The 16,713-nt window shown below is 40.6% G+C and overlaps 1 protein-coding gene and 1 long non-coding RNA gene across 5 annotated transcripts in view; one reads left to right on the top strand and one right to left on the bottom strand.

Annotated features, from left to right (window-relative positions):
* The window catches only part of LOC135243987 (NACHT, LRR and PYD domains-containing protein 12-like), a 92,473-nt gene that overhangs the window by 14,580 nt on the left and 61,180 nt on the right, over positions 1 to 16,713 (top strand). For 2 of the 4 annotated variants that reach the window (XM_064316148.1, XM_064316149.1), the window contains exons 4-9: positions 621 to 731; positions 959 to 1,069; positions 1,878 to 1,947; positions 2,733 to 3,066; positions 6,284 to 8,111; positions 14,701 to 14,874. The exons of 1 other annotated variant lie outside the window; for it this stretch is intronic. In XM_064316148.1, coding sequence (XP_064172218.1) covers positions 621 to 731; positions 959 to 1,069; positions 1,878 to 1,947; positions 2,733 to 3,066; positions 6,284 to 8,111; positions 14,701 to 14,874 — 2,628 coding nt within the window. The remainder of the gene's footprint in view (positions 1 to 620; positions 732 to 958; positions 1,070 to 1,877; positions 1,948 to 2,732; positions 3,067 to 6,283; positions 8,112 to 14,700; positions 14,875 to 16,713) is intronic. One more of the 4 variants, XM_064316146.1, reaches the window with a different exon arrangement.
* Positions 1 to 16,713, bottom strand: part of LOC135243992 (uncharacterized) — a 118,250-nt gene that overhangs the window by 95,283 nt on the left and 6,254 nt on the right. The window lies entirely within an intron of this gene.

Genomic DNA, 16,713 nt, shown 5'->3' with positions numbered 1-16,713 from the left:
GTGGCTTTCCTTGGGGCCCTCCAGCACAGAGACACAGGGAGATGATGTTCCAACAGTCCCGATTTATTGACGAGGGTTTGGCAAGATGTTACAGCCAAGTGAGCAGATCTTAAACCCTGTCATGACAGAGAGCTCCCCGTGTGAGTGGGGATGGCAGATTTAACCTGTGCGCAGTGATTACCTCACTAGGTGCTGTGTTGAGCCAGCCTGGGAGCAGACACAGGCACACAATCAGGTGCAGCCACTCCTGCTCCTGGGTCCAATTAGCCTGGCCAATTATCTAATTCTTAACCAATTATCCAATTGGTCAGGTCTAATTAGCTTGACCCAGAGCAGGTGTGGCTGCTTAAACCAGCCATCCCCACACCACATGTACTTTTATGTCACTGGAACCGTTCAGGTGTAGGTGGATGAATTGTGTCATATTCAGATATGCTGTGAGTTAGAGCTGCAGTAAGAGGATGAGTTAAACTGGATACTCTGTCTCCATGTGCTGTGAGTTAGAGCTGCAGTAAGAGGATGAGTTTAACTGGAAGCATGGTATCCATGTGCTGTGAGGAAGAGCTGCAGTAAGAGGATGGGTTTAACTGGAAGCTCTGTCTCAATATTTTTCTTCACAGGGCCCAAGTAGAAAGAGCAGGGTCATCTTTACCCAGCTGTCTGTCTATGAAGAGTGATCATTCAATGGATCAACCTGTCACGTTCAGCAAACAATTCACAGGTGATCAAATGTAAGTAAACAGGTTCATTTTGAAATAACTACTTAATTGTACTTTAATGTCACTGGAACCGTTCAGGTGTAGGTGGATGAATTGTGTCATATTCAGATATGCTGTGAGTTAGAGCTGCAGTAAGAGGATGAGTTTAACTGGAAGCTCTGTCTCCATGTGCTGTGAGTTAGAGCTGCAGTAAGAGGATGGGTTTAACTGGAAGCTCTGTCTCAATATTTTGTTCACAGGGCCCAAGTAGAAAGAGTAGGGTCATCTTTACCCAGCTGTCTATCTATGAAGAGTGATCATTCAATGGATCAACCAGTCACGTTCAGCAAACAGTTCACAGGTGATCAAATGTAAGTAAACAGGTTCATTTTGAAATAACTACTTAATTGTACTGTGGCAAACACGCCTGCCACAGGCCACCGAAGTGGCTTTCCTTGGGGCCCTCCAGCACAGAGACACAGGGAGATGATGTTCCAACAGTCCCGATTTATTGACGAGGGTTTGGCAAGATGTTACAGCCAAGTGAGCAGATCTTAAACCCTGTCATGACAGAGAGCTCCCCGTGTGAGTGGGGATGGCAGATTTAACCTGTGCGCAGTGATTACCTCACTACGCACAGGTGCAGCCACTCCTGCTCCTGGGTCCAATTAGCCTGGCCAATTATCTAATTCTTAACCAATTATCCAATTGGTCAGGTCTAATTAGCTTGACCCAGAGCAGGTGTGGCTGCTTAAACCAGCCATCCCCACACCACATGTACTTCAATGTCACTGGAACCGTTCAGGTGTAGGTGGATGAATTGTCATATTCAGATATGCTGTGAGTTAGAGCTGCAGTAAGAGGATGAGTTTAACTGGAAGCATGGTATCCATGTGCTGTGAGGAAGAGCTGCAGTAAGAGGATGGGTTTAACTGGAAGCTCTGTCTCCATGTGCTGTGAGTTAGAGCTGTAGTAAGAGGATGAGTTTAACTGGAAGCTCTGTCTCCATGTGCTGTGAGTTAGAGCTGCAGTAAGAGGATGAGTTTCACTGGAAGCTCTGTCTCCATGTGCTGTGAGTTAGAGCTGCAGTAAGAGGATGAGTTTAACTGGAATCTCTGTCTCCATGTGCTGTGAGTTAGAGCTGCAGTAAGAGGATGATTTTAACCGTTTTGTTTACAGGGTAGAGCAGTCACTGGAGTACAGCTCTTCAGAAGAGTTGAGTTCAGAGAAATCATCTTTCCCAAAACAGGTTTATGATCTTCTTTTTCTATTTCTTTTGTTTTTTTACATTAGGCTATTATGTGTTTTCTTAATCCTATAAATGAATTCAAACTTCATTTTTAAACATTTTCATACATTCAGAAGTGCCTAATATTTCACTTAATTATGATAAGATATTGTTCCTTTGCCAAATATTAGACTTATCTTTGTATAGTGTAACATCACACTAACACAAAACATTTTACACATGCTTTATTAATTTTTTGTCATTTGTTTGGGACCAAGAGGGGAAAATATTTCCCTGGTTTTAAAAATTGGAAATATTTGTGGGGAAGGGAAACAGGAGTGGAAACAGGAAGTGAAGCTCCTAGCTGTGCAAAGGAAGCATTAGCGCTAATGCTAACGTGCTACATTTAACCTCTCAAAAGACAGAACATAACGTCTCATGTTCTGGAGTGCTACCTGGTCCTCACTCACACAAAGTCCAGATTCCATTTGCAGGTCCCACACACAGCAGGAGAGGAAGAGTCCTAACAGAGACTTTTAAACAGAAAGCACACCGCTCGTCGTTCGCATTTACTAAATGTATTACGCAGAGCAACACCATTATTATACAGAACCCCAGGATTTATCACAAGTAGTGTCTCTGAAAAACCATCAATCAGAAACAAAGGCTGCACACCACTTCATGTGTTTATTTCACACTGATACAGCACACCTCTTCATGTGTTTATTTCACACTGATACAGCACACCTCTTTATGTGTTTGTTTCACACTCTGATACAGCACACCTCTTCATGTGTTTATTTCAGTCTCTTCTGCGCACTTTGATGAAGCTGGATGAAAAGTTTGAACTGTTTCGGAGTCATCTGAGTCAGGATTGCCCAGAATGCTTTCAGAGTCTGTCTGAAGTTCCTTCAATGCTGGATATGTTTATGAAGATGAAGGAATTGTTCAAGAGTCATAAAATTGCTGATTACCCAGAATGCATTGAGAGAGAGCCGGAGGATCCTGAGGTCCTGTACATAGTTGAGAAGTTGCTGGAGACCTGTGGCAATGAGAGGTCTTTGAAGATCACAGTCCACATCCTGAGGAACATTAAGCAGAAGGATCTTGCCGACTCGCTGGAGAGAGATGAGCAGCACAGTAAGAGTTCTTTCTCATTGCTACGGTGTGTCCATTAGAATACTGATTCATAGCATCTACACTTTCCTAATAGTTATTTACACTGACAATCTTACAGACAGAAAACGTCACAAACAACATGTACACAGAAGCATTTAAATTTAAATATAGCCAAAGGGGATTCAAAGCAGGAACCTTGTGCTCAGAAGCCACTAACTGAACAACTGACCCATCCATTGGAGTGCCTTGAGTTTGTATCCTGGGCTAAATATTAGATTTTAAAATTACTATCAGAGCTGAAATTACAGTATTTACCACAAGGACACGTCCACAACATGAACCTTATAAAACAAATATAAATGGACAATTCAGCCCATTTTCAATTTTTAAATATTTCTTTTCTTCATCTTTATTGTACAAAAGCAACAATCTGCATTTTCTTGCTGATTTGTTTTGTTTGTGATTGATTATACAACCCTAATTCCAAAAAAGTTGGGACGGTAAATCAAATTCAAATAAAAACAGAAAGCAGTAATTTGTAAATTTACTTTGACTTGTATTCAAACAAAAACAGTATGAAGACAAGGTATTTCAGGTATTTTTTACCTAATCAACTTCATTTTAAAAAGAATATACATTTGTAATGAAATTTATACCTGCAACAAAAAAGTCTGGACAGAGGCAATTTAGGACTAATAACAATGTGACAAGTTAAAATAACAAGGTGATGTTAAACAGGTGAGGCAATTGTAACCCAGGGTTGCATGGCACAAAGTTGAACAGATACTGAAACAATATATGTATATATATATTTTGTAACTAACCAGTAACAAATAAATAAGATATCGTCATCCGAAATAGTGATAAAAGAAAACAGATTTATAAATATAGCTGCAAGCAGCGAAGCGGGGCCCTACGAAGATGTCCAATCCGGATAAATACAAGGCAAAGGAGAAAAGAGTCCAAGCGGCATAGATTTCAAAATTTTGGACGATCTACATACTTGTGCGTGAGACGATCCAACTTCCGGTTCATGAGAAACATTACTTTGAAATATGAATGTGCATTAGCATAAAGTGCTAACTTTGTCACACCACAAATCACGCAATTTTTAACGAAACGACTTGTCCTTCTCACCCTTGATGGAGAGAATACCCAAGACTACACATGTGCAATGGTGACATAATCAAGTAAAACGTTCATGAGAAGATGAGTTTTAAAGTGTTATATTAGCATTAGCTTCCTGCCAAAATTTCAAATGCCTGTAATTTCCATGTTTCTTGAGATATCTGCAACTGCTTCGATATGGTACAACATGGTAGTGTTCTCTTCATGCCCAGTCTGTTTCAAGTCCCTAGATTATTGTTTTAAAAAGTTATAAGCACTTGAAATTTGCATTATATTACCATTACCATTAGCTTCCCGCCAAAATTTCAAATGGCTGTAATTTCCTTGTTTTGTGAGATATCTGCAACTGCTTCGACATGGTACAACATGGAAGTGCCCTCTTCAAACCAAGTCCGTTTCAAGTCCCTAGATTATTGTTGTAAAAAGTTATAAACATGTGAAATATGTGGCCAAATTTTTTTTTTTTTTTTAAATACCAGTTCCTCCGCCATTTTGCAATGGATCTCTTAGCTGTTAACACCCTATAGGAAGACATGCACCATACACATGCATGGGCAGTTTCGGACCAATCGGACTTACGGTGTTTTATAGGTTTTGCCAAATTTATTTATTGATTGGTTTTATTGTGATGAGTTTAATTTACACTGGTACTTTAAAGAGTCTTAAATAAGTCTTAGTGTCAAAATAAAAGCCCTGGTTTCAGAGTGAGAGTTCTATAGCCTAATAAACAGTAAATTATACTAGAACCAATAACTATAATAGTAATAGACCAACATACATTAAAATAATACTGAAAGTGCAGAGTAAACATAATAATAAGAAAATTAGCTAAAAAAGCTAGTGGAACCAGGAAGAGTATAAATACAAAACAAAAGTAAAAGGTATTGATAAGTACCATTTTGGGGGTCATTTTATTTTTATTTTTGGGTCATTGTACATGTCAGCTATTGTTGTTCATTTTATTCTACTTTTCTAAGAAAATAAAACCAAAAGGTAACAGAGAAATAAAACAGTGAACACACATAAAACAACCATTCTCTTATCTTTGAAATATATATATATCACACGCATGCTTCTGTGTGATTTCATTCTTGTTGTGCAAACATCTCTCTTGACACGAATCTGTTATCTTCTGATTGCCTGGTCCATACATTACCTGATTTCACTCCTTCCAGTAGCGGCGTTAATACCGAAACACTTGTTACACAATCGTGTCATGGTATATAAGGAGCCTCCAAGAAAGGCTTAGTCCTTCAAGAGCAAGGATGGGTCCAAGCTCGCCAATTTGCCAACAGATGTTCCCCAAAGACAAATCGGTAGGATTTTGGGCATTTCACTCTCACAGTACACAATATAATTAAAAGATTCAAGGAATCCGGTCAAATCTCAGTGCGTAAAGGGCAAGGCCGCAAGCCCGGATTACAAGTGCATGGCTGCATAAACAGAGAGTGCGGGTGCTAGATTGGCCTGCCTGATCTGTCTCCAATTGAGAATGTGTGGCGCATTATGAAGCGCAAAATATGGCAACAAAGGCCCCGTACAATTGTGCAGCTGAAGACCTGCATAATGGAAGAATGGGGGAAAATCCCGCTTGCTAAACTTAATTTAAAAACTTATTTAAAAAATAGTGATGTTACACAGTGGTAAACACTCGACTGTCCAAACTTTTTTGGAGCGTGTTGCATGCATGCAAGTTTTATAATAAACATATATCTTCAAAATCAATTTGATTAGGTAAAACATGAAATACCTTGTCTTTATACTGTTTTTGTTTGAATACAAGTCAAAGTAAATTTACAAATTACTGCTTTCTGTTTTTATTTGCATTACCGTCCCAACTTTTTTGGAATTGGGGTTGTAATTGAGAAATATGTAATACTGTGTGAGAGGTGTGTAACACAATGAGAGAGGTGTGTAACATTGTGAGAGAGGTGTGTATGACTGTGTGAGGTGTGTAACATAGTGTTAGAGAAATGTAACACTGATGTGTGTAAAATACTGTGAAAACTGAATGCATTAATATTCTATTTACTGTTTTTTCTTAAAATCTGTAATTGAATGAATGAAAATGTTTATCTCATTGTAAACATAATTTATTTCCTTTCTTCAGATGAATTCATAAAAAGAGCCCAGCCGGCACTGAAAACTCATCTGAAGAGGAAGTTTAAATGCATTTCCGAAGGTTTAGCAAAGCACGGCCACTTCATCCACCTGAATAAGGTCTATACAGAGCTCTACATCACAGAGGGGGGAAGTGGGGGGGTCAATAATGAACATGAGATCAGACAGATTGAGATAGCATCCAAGAGACAAACCACACAGGAGACTGCAATCCTCTGCAATGACATCTTTAAACCTTTACCTGGACAAGAGAAACCCAGAACTGTGCTTACAAAGGGCATCGCTGGCATTGGGAAAACAGTCTCTGTGCAGAAATTCATTCTGGACTGGGCAGAAGGAAAAGCCAATCAGGACGTTGATTTCATCTTCACTCTTCCTTTCCGGGATCTGAATTTGAAGAAGGAAAGTGAATTCAGTCTGATGCAACTTCTGCAGCACTACTTTCCACAACTGAAAGATATCAAAAGTTTTGAAGGCGATGAAGTCAAAGTTGTGTTTATCTTTGATGGCCTTGATGAATGTCGACTTCCTCTAGATTTCCAAAGCAATAAGATCTTCTGTGATATAACAGAGTCATCATCAGTGGATGTGCTGCTGACCAACCTCATTAAGGGGAATCTGCTTCCCTCTGCTCTCATCTGGATCACCTCCCGACCAGCAGCAGCCAATCAGATACCTCCTGAGTGCGTCCACCGAGTGACAGAGGTACGAGGGTTCAATGACCCCCAAAAGGAGGAATACTTCAGGAAGAAAATCAGAGATCAGCACCAGGCCAACAGAATTATCTCACACATAAAGTCATCTAGGAGCCTCTACATCATGTGTCACATACCAGTCTTCTGCTGGATTTCTGCTACTGTTCTGGAGACAATGTTGGGTAAAGTAGAGAGTGGAGATCTGCCCAATACTCTTACTGCGATGTACACACACTTCCTGCTTATTCAGACTAATATGAAGAATCAAAAGTATCATGGTGCTGATGAAACTAACCCAAAGAAACTGTCAGCATCAGATACAGAAATCATCTTAAAACTGGGGCAGCTGGCTTTTACACAGCTGGAAAAGGGCAATCTGATATTCTATGAAGACGACCTGAGAAAGAGTGGCATTGATGTCAGTGAAGCTTCACTGTATTCTGGGGTGTGCACAGAGATCTTTAAAGAGGAGTGTGGGTTGGGTCAGGAGAAGGTCTACTGCTTTGTGCATCTGAGCATTCAGGAGTATCTTGCTGCCTTGTTTGTGTTTCATTCGTGTGTAAATGAGAACAGAAATGTACTCAGAGCAGAAGAGTCAAAACCTCGCAGTGACAGTGTGCAGCTGTCTGAGTTAGAGAGGAGTGCTGTGGATCAGGCCTTAGAGAGTATGAATGGACACCTGGACCTTTTCCTCCGATTCCTTCTTGGCCTCTCTCTGGAGTCCATTCAGACTCTCTTAGAAGGATTACTGATGCAGACAGGAAGCAGATCACCTGTACCATACCTACAAGCACAGACAGAAAGCAGATCAGAGAGCATTGAGAAAACAGTCCAGTACATTAAGAAGAGGATCCGAGAGGAATCTTCAGCAGAGAGGATCATCAATCTGTTCCACTGTCTACATGAGCTAAATGAAAAAACTCTAGTGGAGGAAATCCAGAATTCACAGAGATCAGGAAAACTCTCAGATAAAAAGCTGGAACCAGACCAGTGTTCAGCTCTGGCCTTTGTGTTACTGATGTCAGAGGAGTTCCTGGCTGAGTTTGACTTAAAGGCCTACAAAACATCATCAGTAGGTTATCAGAGACTGGTACCAGTAGTCAAGAACTGCAGGAAGGCCATGTGAGTATTATGTCATTAATAATGTAGATGATTGACAACATATTTTCAGACTTTCTTTTTAAAATAGTGTGATTTCTGAATCATTCCGACTGCTAGTGCCCTCATTTAATGTTCTGAATCCAGAACAGAAGCAGCATCAAATTCAAAAACTTAACTTACTGAATGCTTCAGTAATAATTAATTTGCTACTTATTTTCAGATGCCAATTGTCAAGAAAATAATGAATTTGTTGACAGACAGATTAATTTGATGGACCAACCTTCATCAAAACATACAGCTCAGAGTGAAAAAAGAGGCTGTATTAAGTTACAATATGAAGACAAGGGGCACTATTTTGATGACAATGCAAGTGAAAACGCCCTTGAGGTCATATGGAATTGCTAGTTTTGTCTCTCACAAACAGAATATTTTTCAATGGGTTGGTAGTTTTGTGGTGTGCAGTAAACCTATCTGCATCAACATTGGTTGGGCAGCGTAATATGGTGTGCCCAGACCAGGGGCCTTGTTTATAAAGCTCTGTAGATTTCGTACTAAAATGCTGTGCATCTCCCCCCCCCCCATTAACTCCTACAATTTACCATAAATGGTTAATGGAACACCAATTGTGAATATGATATGCTTACAAATCAGCTTTACATGCCAGTGAACTCTCAGGGAGAATGGAGAAGTCAGACTGCAAAGTAAAAGAGAGAAACTTAAAAAGAAAAAGTAAAAGAAAGTAAATGTGTCTTCATTACAGTTTTCAGAGTCCCACACCCATTCTGTTTTTGTCTGGGTGTTGAGTACCCCTTTTAAAATGCAAGCTCTCCCCCGAGATTTAGGTGCCGAGAGCCATAAGAAGGCAACCCTGGGTGAATAGAAATTATAATATGTGAAGAGTCACAGATGGCCAGGGACAGGAACCAGGGCAGGAGTGAATTATGACATTGATGTGACCTTTCCTCCTGGCCAGACACCATTTGTTTAGAGATTGTACTTGAGATGTTCCATCTCTCAATGATAGTGGTGTTAGATCGGAGACGCTTGTAAGACCACGCAGATCTGTAACCACGTATTAAAGAGTTAAACTGTCCTTCACCATCAAATTCGATTAAGTCTCTGTCTTTCCTGAACGCAACTGGAAGCAACAAGCAGCGAACAGAATTTTGATTAAAGAAGAAAAACAGAAACATTCTTCATTACTGAGGAGGAGGCCAGACGGGCCATATTGTTTGGTGGAAATAGAAAATTTGTGGAGTAGCAGAATGTCACAGCAGCTGAACCATTTCAGAAATGTAAAAGTGGTCAGAAGGAAGCGCATTGAATGCATAGCAAAGTGTAAGTGTCTGCGGTATATTGCAATTGTCATGAATTACTAATTATTGTTGCGATTCAGTCACGTCTGTGATGACACATTACCCAGAATATGATATAATACTTAATTAATACTTTGATTACACAGAAATTTATCTTGCATCTTAAAAGTGGCACAGTTTCACAAGGCGAAAGAAATATCCATCCACAGAAAATATACAGATATTACATCCATGTAAATATCTCCCTGATCTATCAAATTGAAATTACTGTTGGAACTCGCATGCAAGATTCGAATGGGTTCTGGGATAACATTACATTACATTACAGGCATTTGGCAGACGCTCTTATCCAGAGCGACATACAACAAAGTGTATAACCATAACCAGGAACAAGTATGACGAAACCCTAGAGAGAAGTACCGGTCCAAGTGCAGGGAACAACCGCATAGTTCAACTTGGACCCTGATGGTTAAACTAATTAACACTAACAACGAGAACGGCAACAACGCAATCTATGGGGAAAAAAAAAAAAAATACAAGTAGTTGTTAAGACAGTTAATGCACCTAAGTCACCTATAATATAAGAGGCTTGAATCTTATGTGTCTGTACTGTGGGACTCAATACCGCTGTAAGGAAAAAAGGACGTCTCTCGAACGTGATGAAAAAGTACAAAGTTTATTTCCAATACCGGCAGTGACAAAGCGCACGAATGACACCTTGGATTCAGCAGAGTCAGAATGAACCACGAACCTTTCCAGAGGCTGCTTCTTATTTGTTTTCGAAGCTTTGATCAGTAGTGTTGAATATACATACCAAGACGGATGTAGTCAGTCCTTGTAACACCTATCAATTAGGCCATAGTGTATTGGCCGTCCTGTTGTGATTGAATTAGCACGTCTGTTGACTTGAATGGTTCCCAATCTCTCACTCCCGGTCGCTATTCTACCATTGTACCAACTGTATTGTGATAATGATAAGATCAAGGGAATGTGTGGCCAGCAGACATATTGGCATCAGAGACAGACTTCTTACACCGCCCCCCGAGGGCATAAGCTGAATCTCTGAATGTAACATATGGGAGGTGTCACCAGATGGTCCTCTGAATAGGGGTGTGATTATTAGAAGGCTGTGTACTTTGGTATGAAGAGAAAGGAACTGAGTGAAATGGGTCTGAAGGACATTTACCTGCATTTCACTACTTTTCCATCGGAGTCACCAGTTCCCACAATCTGCAAAATGTGTGTAATAACGGGTCATAGTTTGTGTTTTAAAGTTTGTTTTTTATAAATTTCGAAATTTTAGTTTTTGTTGAAAACATGTCTTTTTGTACCAGAGACTAACAAAAAAAGATCTGGTGTTTTGAACGTCGCAGTGTGTGCATGCCCCCAGCATGAACTGTTCACAGAGCTCCCCATTACATTTGCATTACATTACAGGCATTTACAACTTATACATAGCATTTTTACATTGTATCCATTTATACAGCTGGATATATACTGAAGCAATTCCTGTTAAGTACCTTGCTCAATGGTACAACAGCAGTGTCCTTACCCGGGAATCGAACCTACGACCTTTCGGTTACAAGCCCAGTTCCTTACCCACTGTGCTACACTCCCCCCTGTCTGCAATTGGTCTATCTAAATATCACAGCTGATATTTGATGGCAGAGGTTAACTTTCTTTTAATTGTGCGTTTGGTTGGGCTAGGACAGTGATTAAGTGAGCTTTTGGAATGTTAAGAATGCACAGGACTTTCATACAGAGAGAGGCGGAGTCGCATGCGAGTGCTCGAGAGAGCAAGGACTGGTTGGCTGGCTGTAGAGCTGTTTCTCTAGTGAGTGTACATTAATCTTATCACGTGCATGTCTGAAATGAATGACACTTTAATTGAACTGGTGAGATTTTTTATTTGTTCATTTGTTTTGTTTTTTTCAATATTGGTATTAAAGGTCCAGGAAACTGAAATCTGTGAATTCTTTGCTGATGTGTTGTTTTAAAACTTTTTTGCATTGACAAGCGGCCAAAAAATATTTTAAATGATTCTTGCAAAAAAAAAACCTATAAAAGCCTCTGCCAAAATTGGCTTGCTCGTAACAGAGCCTCTCGAAATGTGCTTGATCTTCGCCATGACGAAATTTGCAGTTGGCTGCAGCTCTAATGTACTGTTTTAAAGTGTTATAAATGGGGCGATCGGATTGGCAATAATGAAATCAAACCCCACCATACCCACAGTGAATGTATTCACTATTTAATGTATTCATCTTTACACACCGTAAGTCAGATCAACACAAAACTTCATCGACCGATGCATCTGAATGTGCTCTACAACTTTGCTGTTGGGACCACCTATGTCCACCATATTGTTTGCCCGCCATTTGGACTTTTTTATTAGTTGGGGTGGGGAAGAGCTGTAGCTCCAAATCTAAAGTGTTACGACATCTAGTAAACTTCTTTACGGCAAGTGGCTAGAAGACATCCATGGCGACGCAAGTAATCCGACACCGTAGGGTCTAGTTTTTTATCAGTGAGGGGAGGGTCTGAACGTCGGGAAGACAGTGCCAGCTAGAGTGCATGCTAGGCTACTAAACGTTTGTTAGTAAAAGCTTTTTGAGAGGATGAATCATTACTTTTCTTTGGCATGGATCCATTTGAAGACCGTATCGGGTGAGTTTGTTTAGTCTTTGAATCTGTCATTATGCTGAGAAATAGCTAAACGATTTTATTGATAGGTTTTGAGTTTCTGTGCAAACGCGCGGAAACACGCTGGTAGCCTATAATAAAACAATGACGGCAATACACATATAGTCCGCTTCGTTCCGTTGCTACCATAACATAAACTATCTTGTGTCTACAGCTGCAGTTTCTTGCTGCAATTAGCCTACTAATATTGAATATAAACAAAAGACGCAATTTATGCTTTAGTCTGCCAATGTCTAAATAAATAATGCGGTACTCTGAGCGCAGTAGGCAGGTACAGGGATGGCGAGTTGATATTTCGTTTTTTTTGCTACTAAAAGTTTGTTAGTAAAAGCTTTTTGAGAGGATGAATCATTACTTTTCTTTGGCATGGATCCATTTGAAGAAAATATCAGGTGAGTTCGTTTAGTCTTTGAATCCGTCATTATGGTGAGAGAAATCGTATTCCGTAGCAACAAGATAAACCAGACATTAGCCCTAAAATATGCCAATACAGCAGTGAAAACGCTGCTCACTGAATAACAAAATAAACGAGACAAAGTTTTTAAAAATTATACCATGTCATTCTACAGTCAATATCTGGGACTAAACATTGAATAAATATACAATCTTACCATTGGTTTTACACGTAGAGATGTCTCTTTTGTGACTGAGTAGTCATATATTGTCTTGGACAACCTGTTTGTGAAATATATGCGCATTTGTGATGCCTGGGCAGGCTACCTTCAAAAATAGCTGTGTGTAATACCACACCCGTTGCTTACGGTGTTGTCGCCCTTTTCAGTACAATTTGGCTTGATTGACAATTCATTTATTCAGTAGGTGAGAGTATAAGCTTTCTAATGATGTATAACTCGTCTGATTTTTCTTTTGGAATAGCGTTTTATAGGTAACCGAAAATTTTCTTATCTGCCAATGTCTAAATAAATAACACAGTAGGGTACTCTGCGCTCAGCACGCAGGTCGCGAGCTGATATTTAGTCTTGTTTTGTTTTTTTCTCAATATCGTATTATTTGAAATGTGTATTTATGTAATATTATTCTATCTGTCTCTGAGGCGCTCTGAAATGTGCATTCTCTGCCAAGTTGAGCAATGGATTGGAATATGTGTGTGACGCCTATTGTAGTTGCGGCGCGGAAGCGCTGCAGCTCTACATACACGCTGGGCCATCTAAATGCTGTTTTATACTTACTTATGTAGTCTGCATAGTTTCCGTTGTGTGCGGCACTCTCCAAGGGCCAAATCATTTGTACGGCATATTGCACAGGTTGCACAGGCCACGTAATTTGATTTTGTTACTGACCGTTATAGTTCAAAAGACAACACCTTCATTCATATTTCCAGACCTACTAAATACTGCACCAATGACCACAAAAATGCTCAGCTAGATGTAACTTGTTGCAACAAAGACATTCACCGGACAAAAGCGCTTTTAGTCGCATATTTAACGTCGCCTACCGGTTTAGTGAATCAACTGTTATAACCTGCTTAGTCAAAGCCGTATGCCAGTGACCTCATGTCAGCAGTCAACCAATCTTCTTCTTTACGGCGTATGCGGGCACTGGTTACTAACTATGCGCTTTTAATTTCTTGAGGAGGTCTGAGTCTTCAACGTGGCCATGGTCTGCACATTGCCCACGGTCTGCACATTGCCCACAACCCCTACACAGACCCATTTTTACGTGTACTATGCAGAAGTATAAAACAGCCTTTAGTGTTACGACATAGTAAAGGCCTTTACGCCTAGCGGCTAGGAGACATCCATGGCGATGCAGTAGATATGTTGGGTGAAGGTATATGATCATGAGGACAACACCATTTAAAAATCGCTCCATGGGGGCACACTTGTGCCAATGCTTGGACCCCTCCCAACGCCACTTGCGGCTTTAGTTCTAGTTATTTCTGTACTTGCCGAACTGTTCATGAAGAAAAAAAACAATCCTTGCTTTTAATTGTAAGTTTTAAATTGTCAGAGCAAATGTTTGAATCCCAGGATTGTGTTTGAAAGGGGGGGAAATCACACTTTTTTCTTCCTTTTCAATGAATAATTAATGATTAGAAAATGACAAGAGAGAATGGTCCATCCCCTTTTTATATTTTAGTTTGGGGTCTCTTGAGAGCATATTGCATCTTTTCAATATTAGGCAGTAAATGTTACAAGGCCAGTAGTACCACCCTGGCGTCTGCTTTATTTTGGTATAGGCTGACCCAGAATCCTTAACACAGTCCCTGTAGATAATGTGAAAATAGGAAGGTAAAAGGACTGTTGATATAATTGGTGCCAGAGTGAGGTGTTCTCAGGCAACTGTTAAAGTGACCTCAGCCCCCGGTGCCTGTTCTTGAGTTAATTCTGAAGAAGATTGGCCATTTGGGTCAGAATTACATCTGTAGAACTGTCAAGAGTTCAATCCAGCAGGACGTCTAATTCTCAGGTTTAAAGTGCTGCAGTTTGAGCATGTAGCACAGACATCTTCCTCAGAGCATCCTCAACCTTAAAACCCTCAGTTTTACTCTTCATCACTGAACACTATTATAGTTTAATTATTAACATTACAGTTTTTATGTGTACCTAATATAGTATCTTAACTCTTTGCAGACTGAACAGCTGTGACCTCACAGAGAAGTCATGTGAAATTGTGGCCTCAGCTCTCCAGTCATCAAACTCACCCCTGAGAGATCTGGACCTCAGCTACACTAACCTGGGAGATTCAGGAGTGAAGCTGCTCTGTGCTGGACTGATGAGTCCAAACTGTAAACTACAGAGGCTGGGGTGAGTAGTGCTGTGCTGTGTGACCTTAACTAAATAGAAGTAGCGATCATGGCTGTGTAAGGCCCAGATCAGACAGGACGCATTTTGCAGGCTGAAAAACGCGAGGCGCACCGCACTGCTTTTTTTTGTTGAACCCAGGACGCGTTTTAGCGTCTTTTTTTCTTTCTTGTTGTTAGGCAACCGCAGAATCACCTGTCATAAGTCCAACCGTTATTTTGCTGTGAAGTAAACTCACCAATCTATATATTTTATTAGAAATAGTTAGTGAAATAAAAACATCTACATATAAAATGGACAGGCGGAGGGCACTTGCTCTGGCTCTGTTTGAGAGTGAGAGGACGTTAGCAAATTGCAAGTTGGACACAGACAGACGGAGATCCGTGTGGGTACATGAGACCCTCAGAAGGAGGAGAAACTATGGAGAGTACCACCAGCTGGTCCAGGAGCTTTGCGTACTTCAGGATGAATTGAGAGCAGTTTGACCATCTGCTCTCAATTGTTGGGTCCAGCTTCACAAAAATCACTACCAACTACAGGGAGTCCATTAGTCCTGCCGAGTGGCTGAGCATTTGTTTGCGGTAGGTTATATGTTTTTTTAACGTTACTGTTATATTTTGTTTACCTACTGTTTTTCTAACATCCTAAAAATCTGACAGGTGTAGAAGTGAGACTTTTTGTTACTTTATAACTTACGATGTAGTCAAGCAGGCGTGATACTTGTGAACGTAAATCTATCGCTGTTTCCGTCGCAGCACTTTAAAATTTCTTCTCACCGTGAAGAGTGCCTGACCCGCAACCGTTGTAATGTGTTAACACGGCGGCGCAATTATATCGAGAAATACCATCTTCGGGGCGTGCTGCAACGGACACAGTGATATTTTTCAGTGCAATGGCGAGTTCAAAACCCAATTTTTACACATCACTGACCAAAAATTCACTTAAGTGAACAAAACCAAAGACAAAAAATAAAAAATAAAAACCGCCCCTATTCAGTCACCCAATGCCCTTAGCAAAAAGAAGCTCTCCTTCCTCCACTGAGCATACTGCTCCCCTATAGCCCCATACACTCTTAAAAACTTCTAGTGTCCTCATGGCCTTGTAGTACCTGAACTCTACCATGACTCTGGCCTTAATCATGCCCCTGACCATAACTACCGTATCTTGTGCATCCTGTTCACAATCCTATCTTGTTCAACCTGGGTTTTACGGCTCAGGCAAATTGCCATTTTTGCCTGCCCCAAAACAAAGTTAATGAGCTGAGACTTCGCCCTCTGTCTGCAACTGTATGGAAAACCCAGGATAAAAACAGCTTTTTTGAAAAAGTTTCCCCCATTGACCTAAACAGTTGACCCAAGAAGTAGAACAGAGGCCGAAGTCTCACACATACAGAAAAGCAATGAAAAACAGTTTCCCTCTCATTGCAGAAAGGACAGTGGTGGGAAACCGCCGGGTTCATTACAGAAATAAAACTATTCACTGCAATTATCCCATGCAGCACCCTCCACTGTAAATCCCCAACCCTTTTGGCTAATGGTGGTTTGTATAATGCCCGCCACTGTGGCTTTTCCTCCTCCATTAACCCCAAGTAAGACCTCCACGGTGTGTCTGTGAGAGAAATCAGCTTCTTTTCATTCACCACTTTCACCACCATGTTATACAGAGTTTTTCCGTGTGCCACATCCAGGGCCACATTGTCCATACTCCGATGTTCTAACAGGGGACCTTTATGTACAGAATCAGAGAACCTGGGGGACACCAGGAGCCTAGGGAACGGATCTCCTGTGTTATGCTGGCCTAGGTTAGGTCCACAGTCTCTGAGCAGGTGCCGTTCCACATCAG

This window comes from Anguilla rostrata, chromosome 17, assembly GCF_018555375.3.
Source record: "Anguilla rostrata isolate EN2019 chromosome 17, ASM1855537v3, whole genome shotgun sequence".
NCBI lineage: Eukaryota > Metazoa > Chordata > Actinopteri > Anguilliformes > Anguillidae > Anguilla > Anguilla rostrata.
The sequence above is the reverse complement of the archived record's forward strand: the minus strand, read 5'-3'. Positions and strand labels throughout refer to the sequence as shown.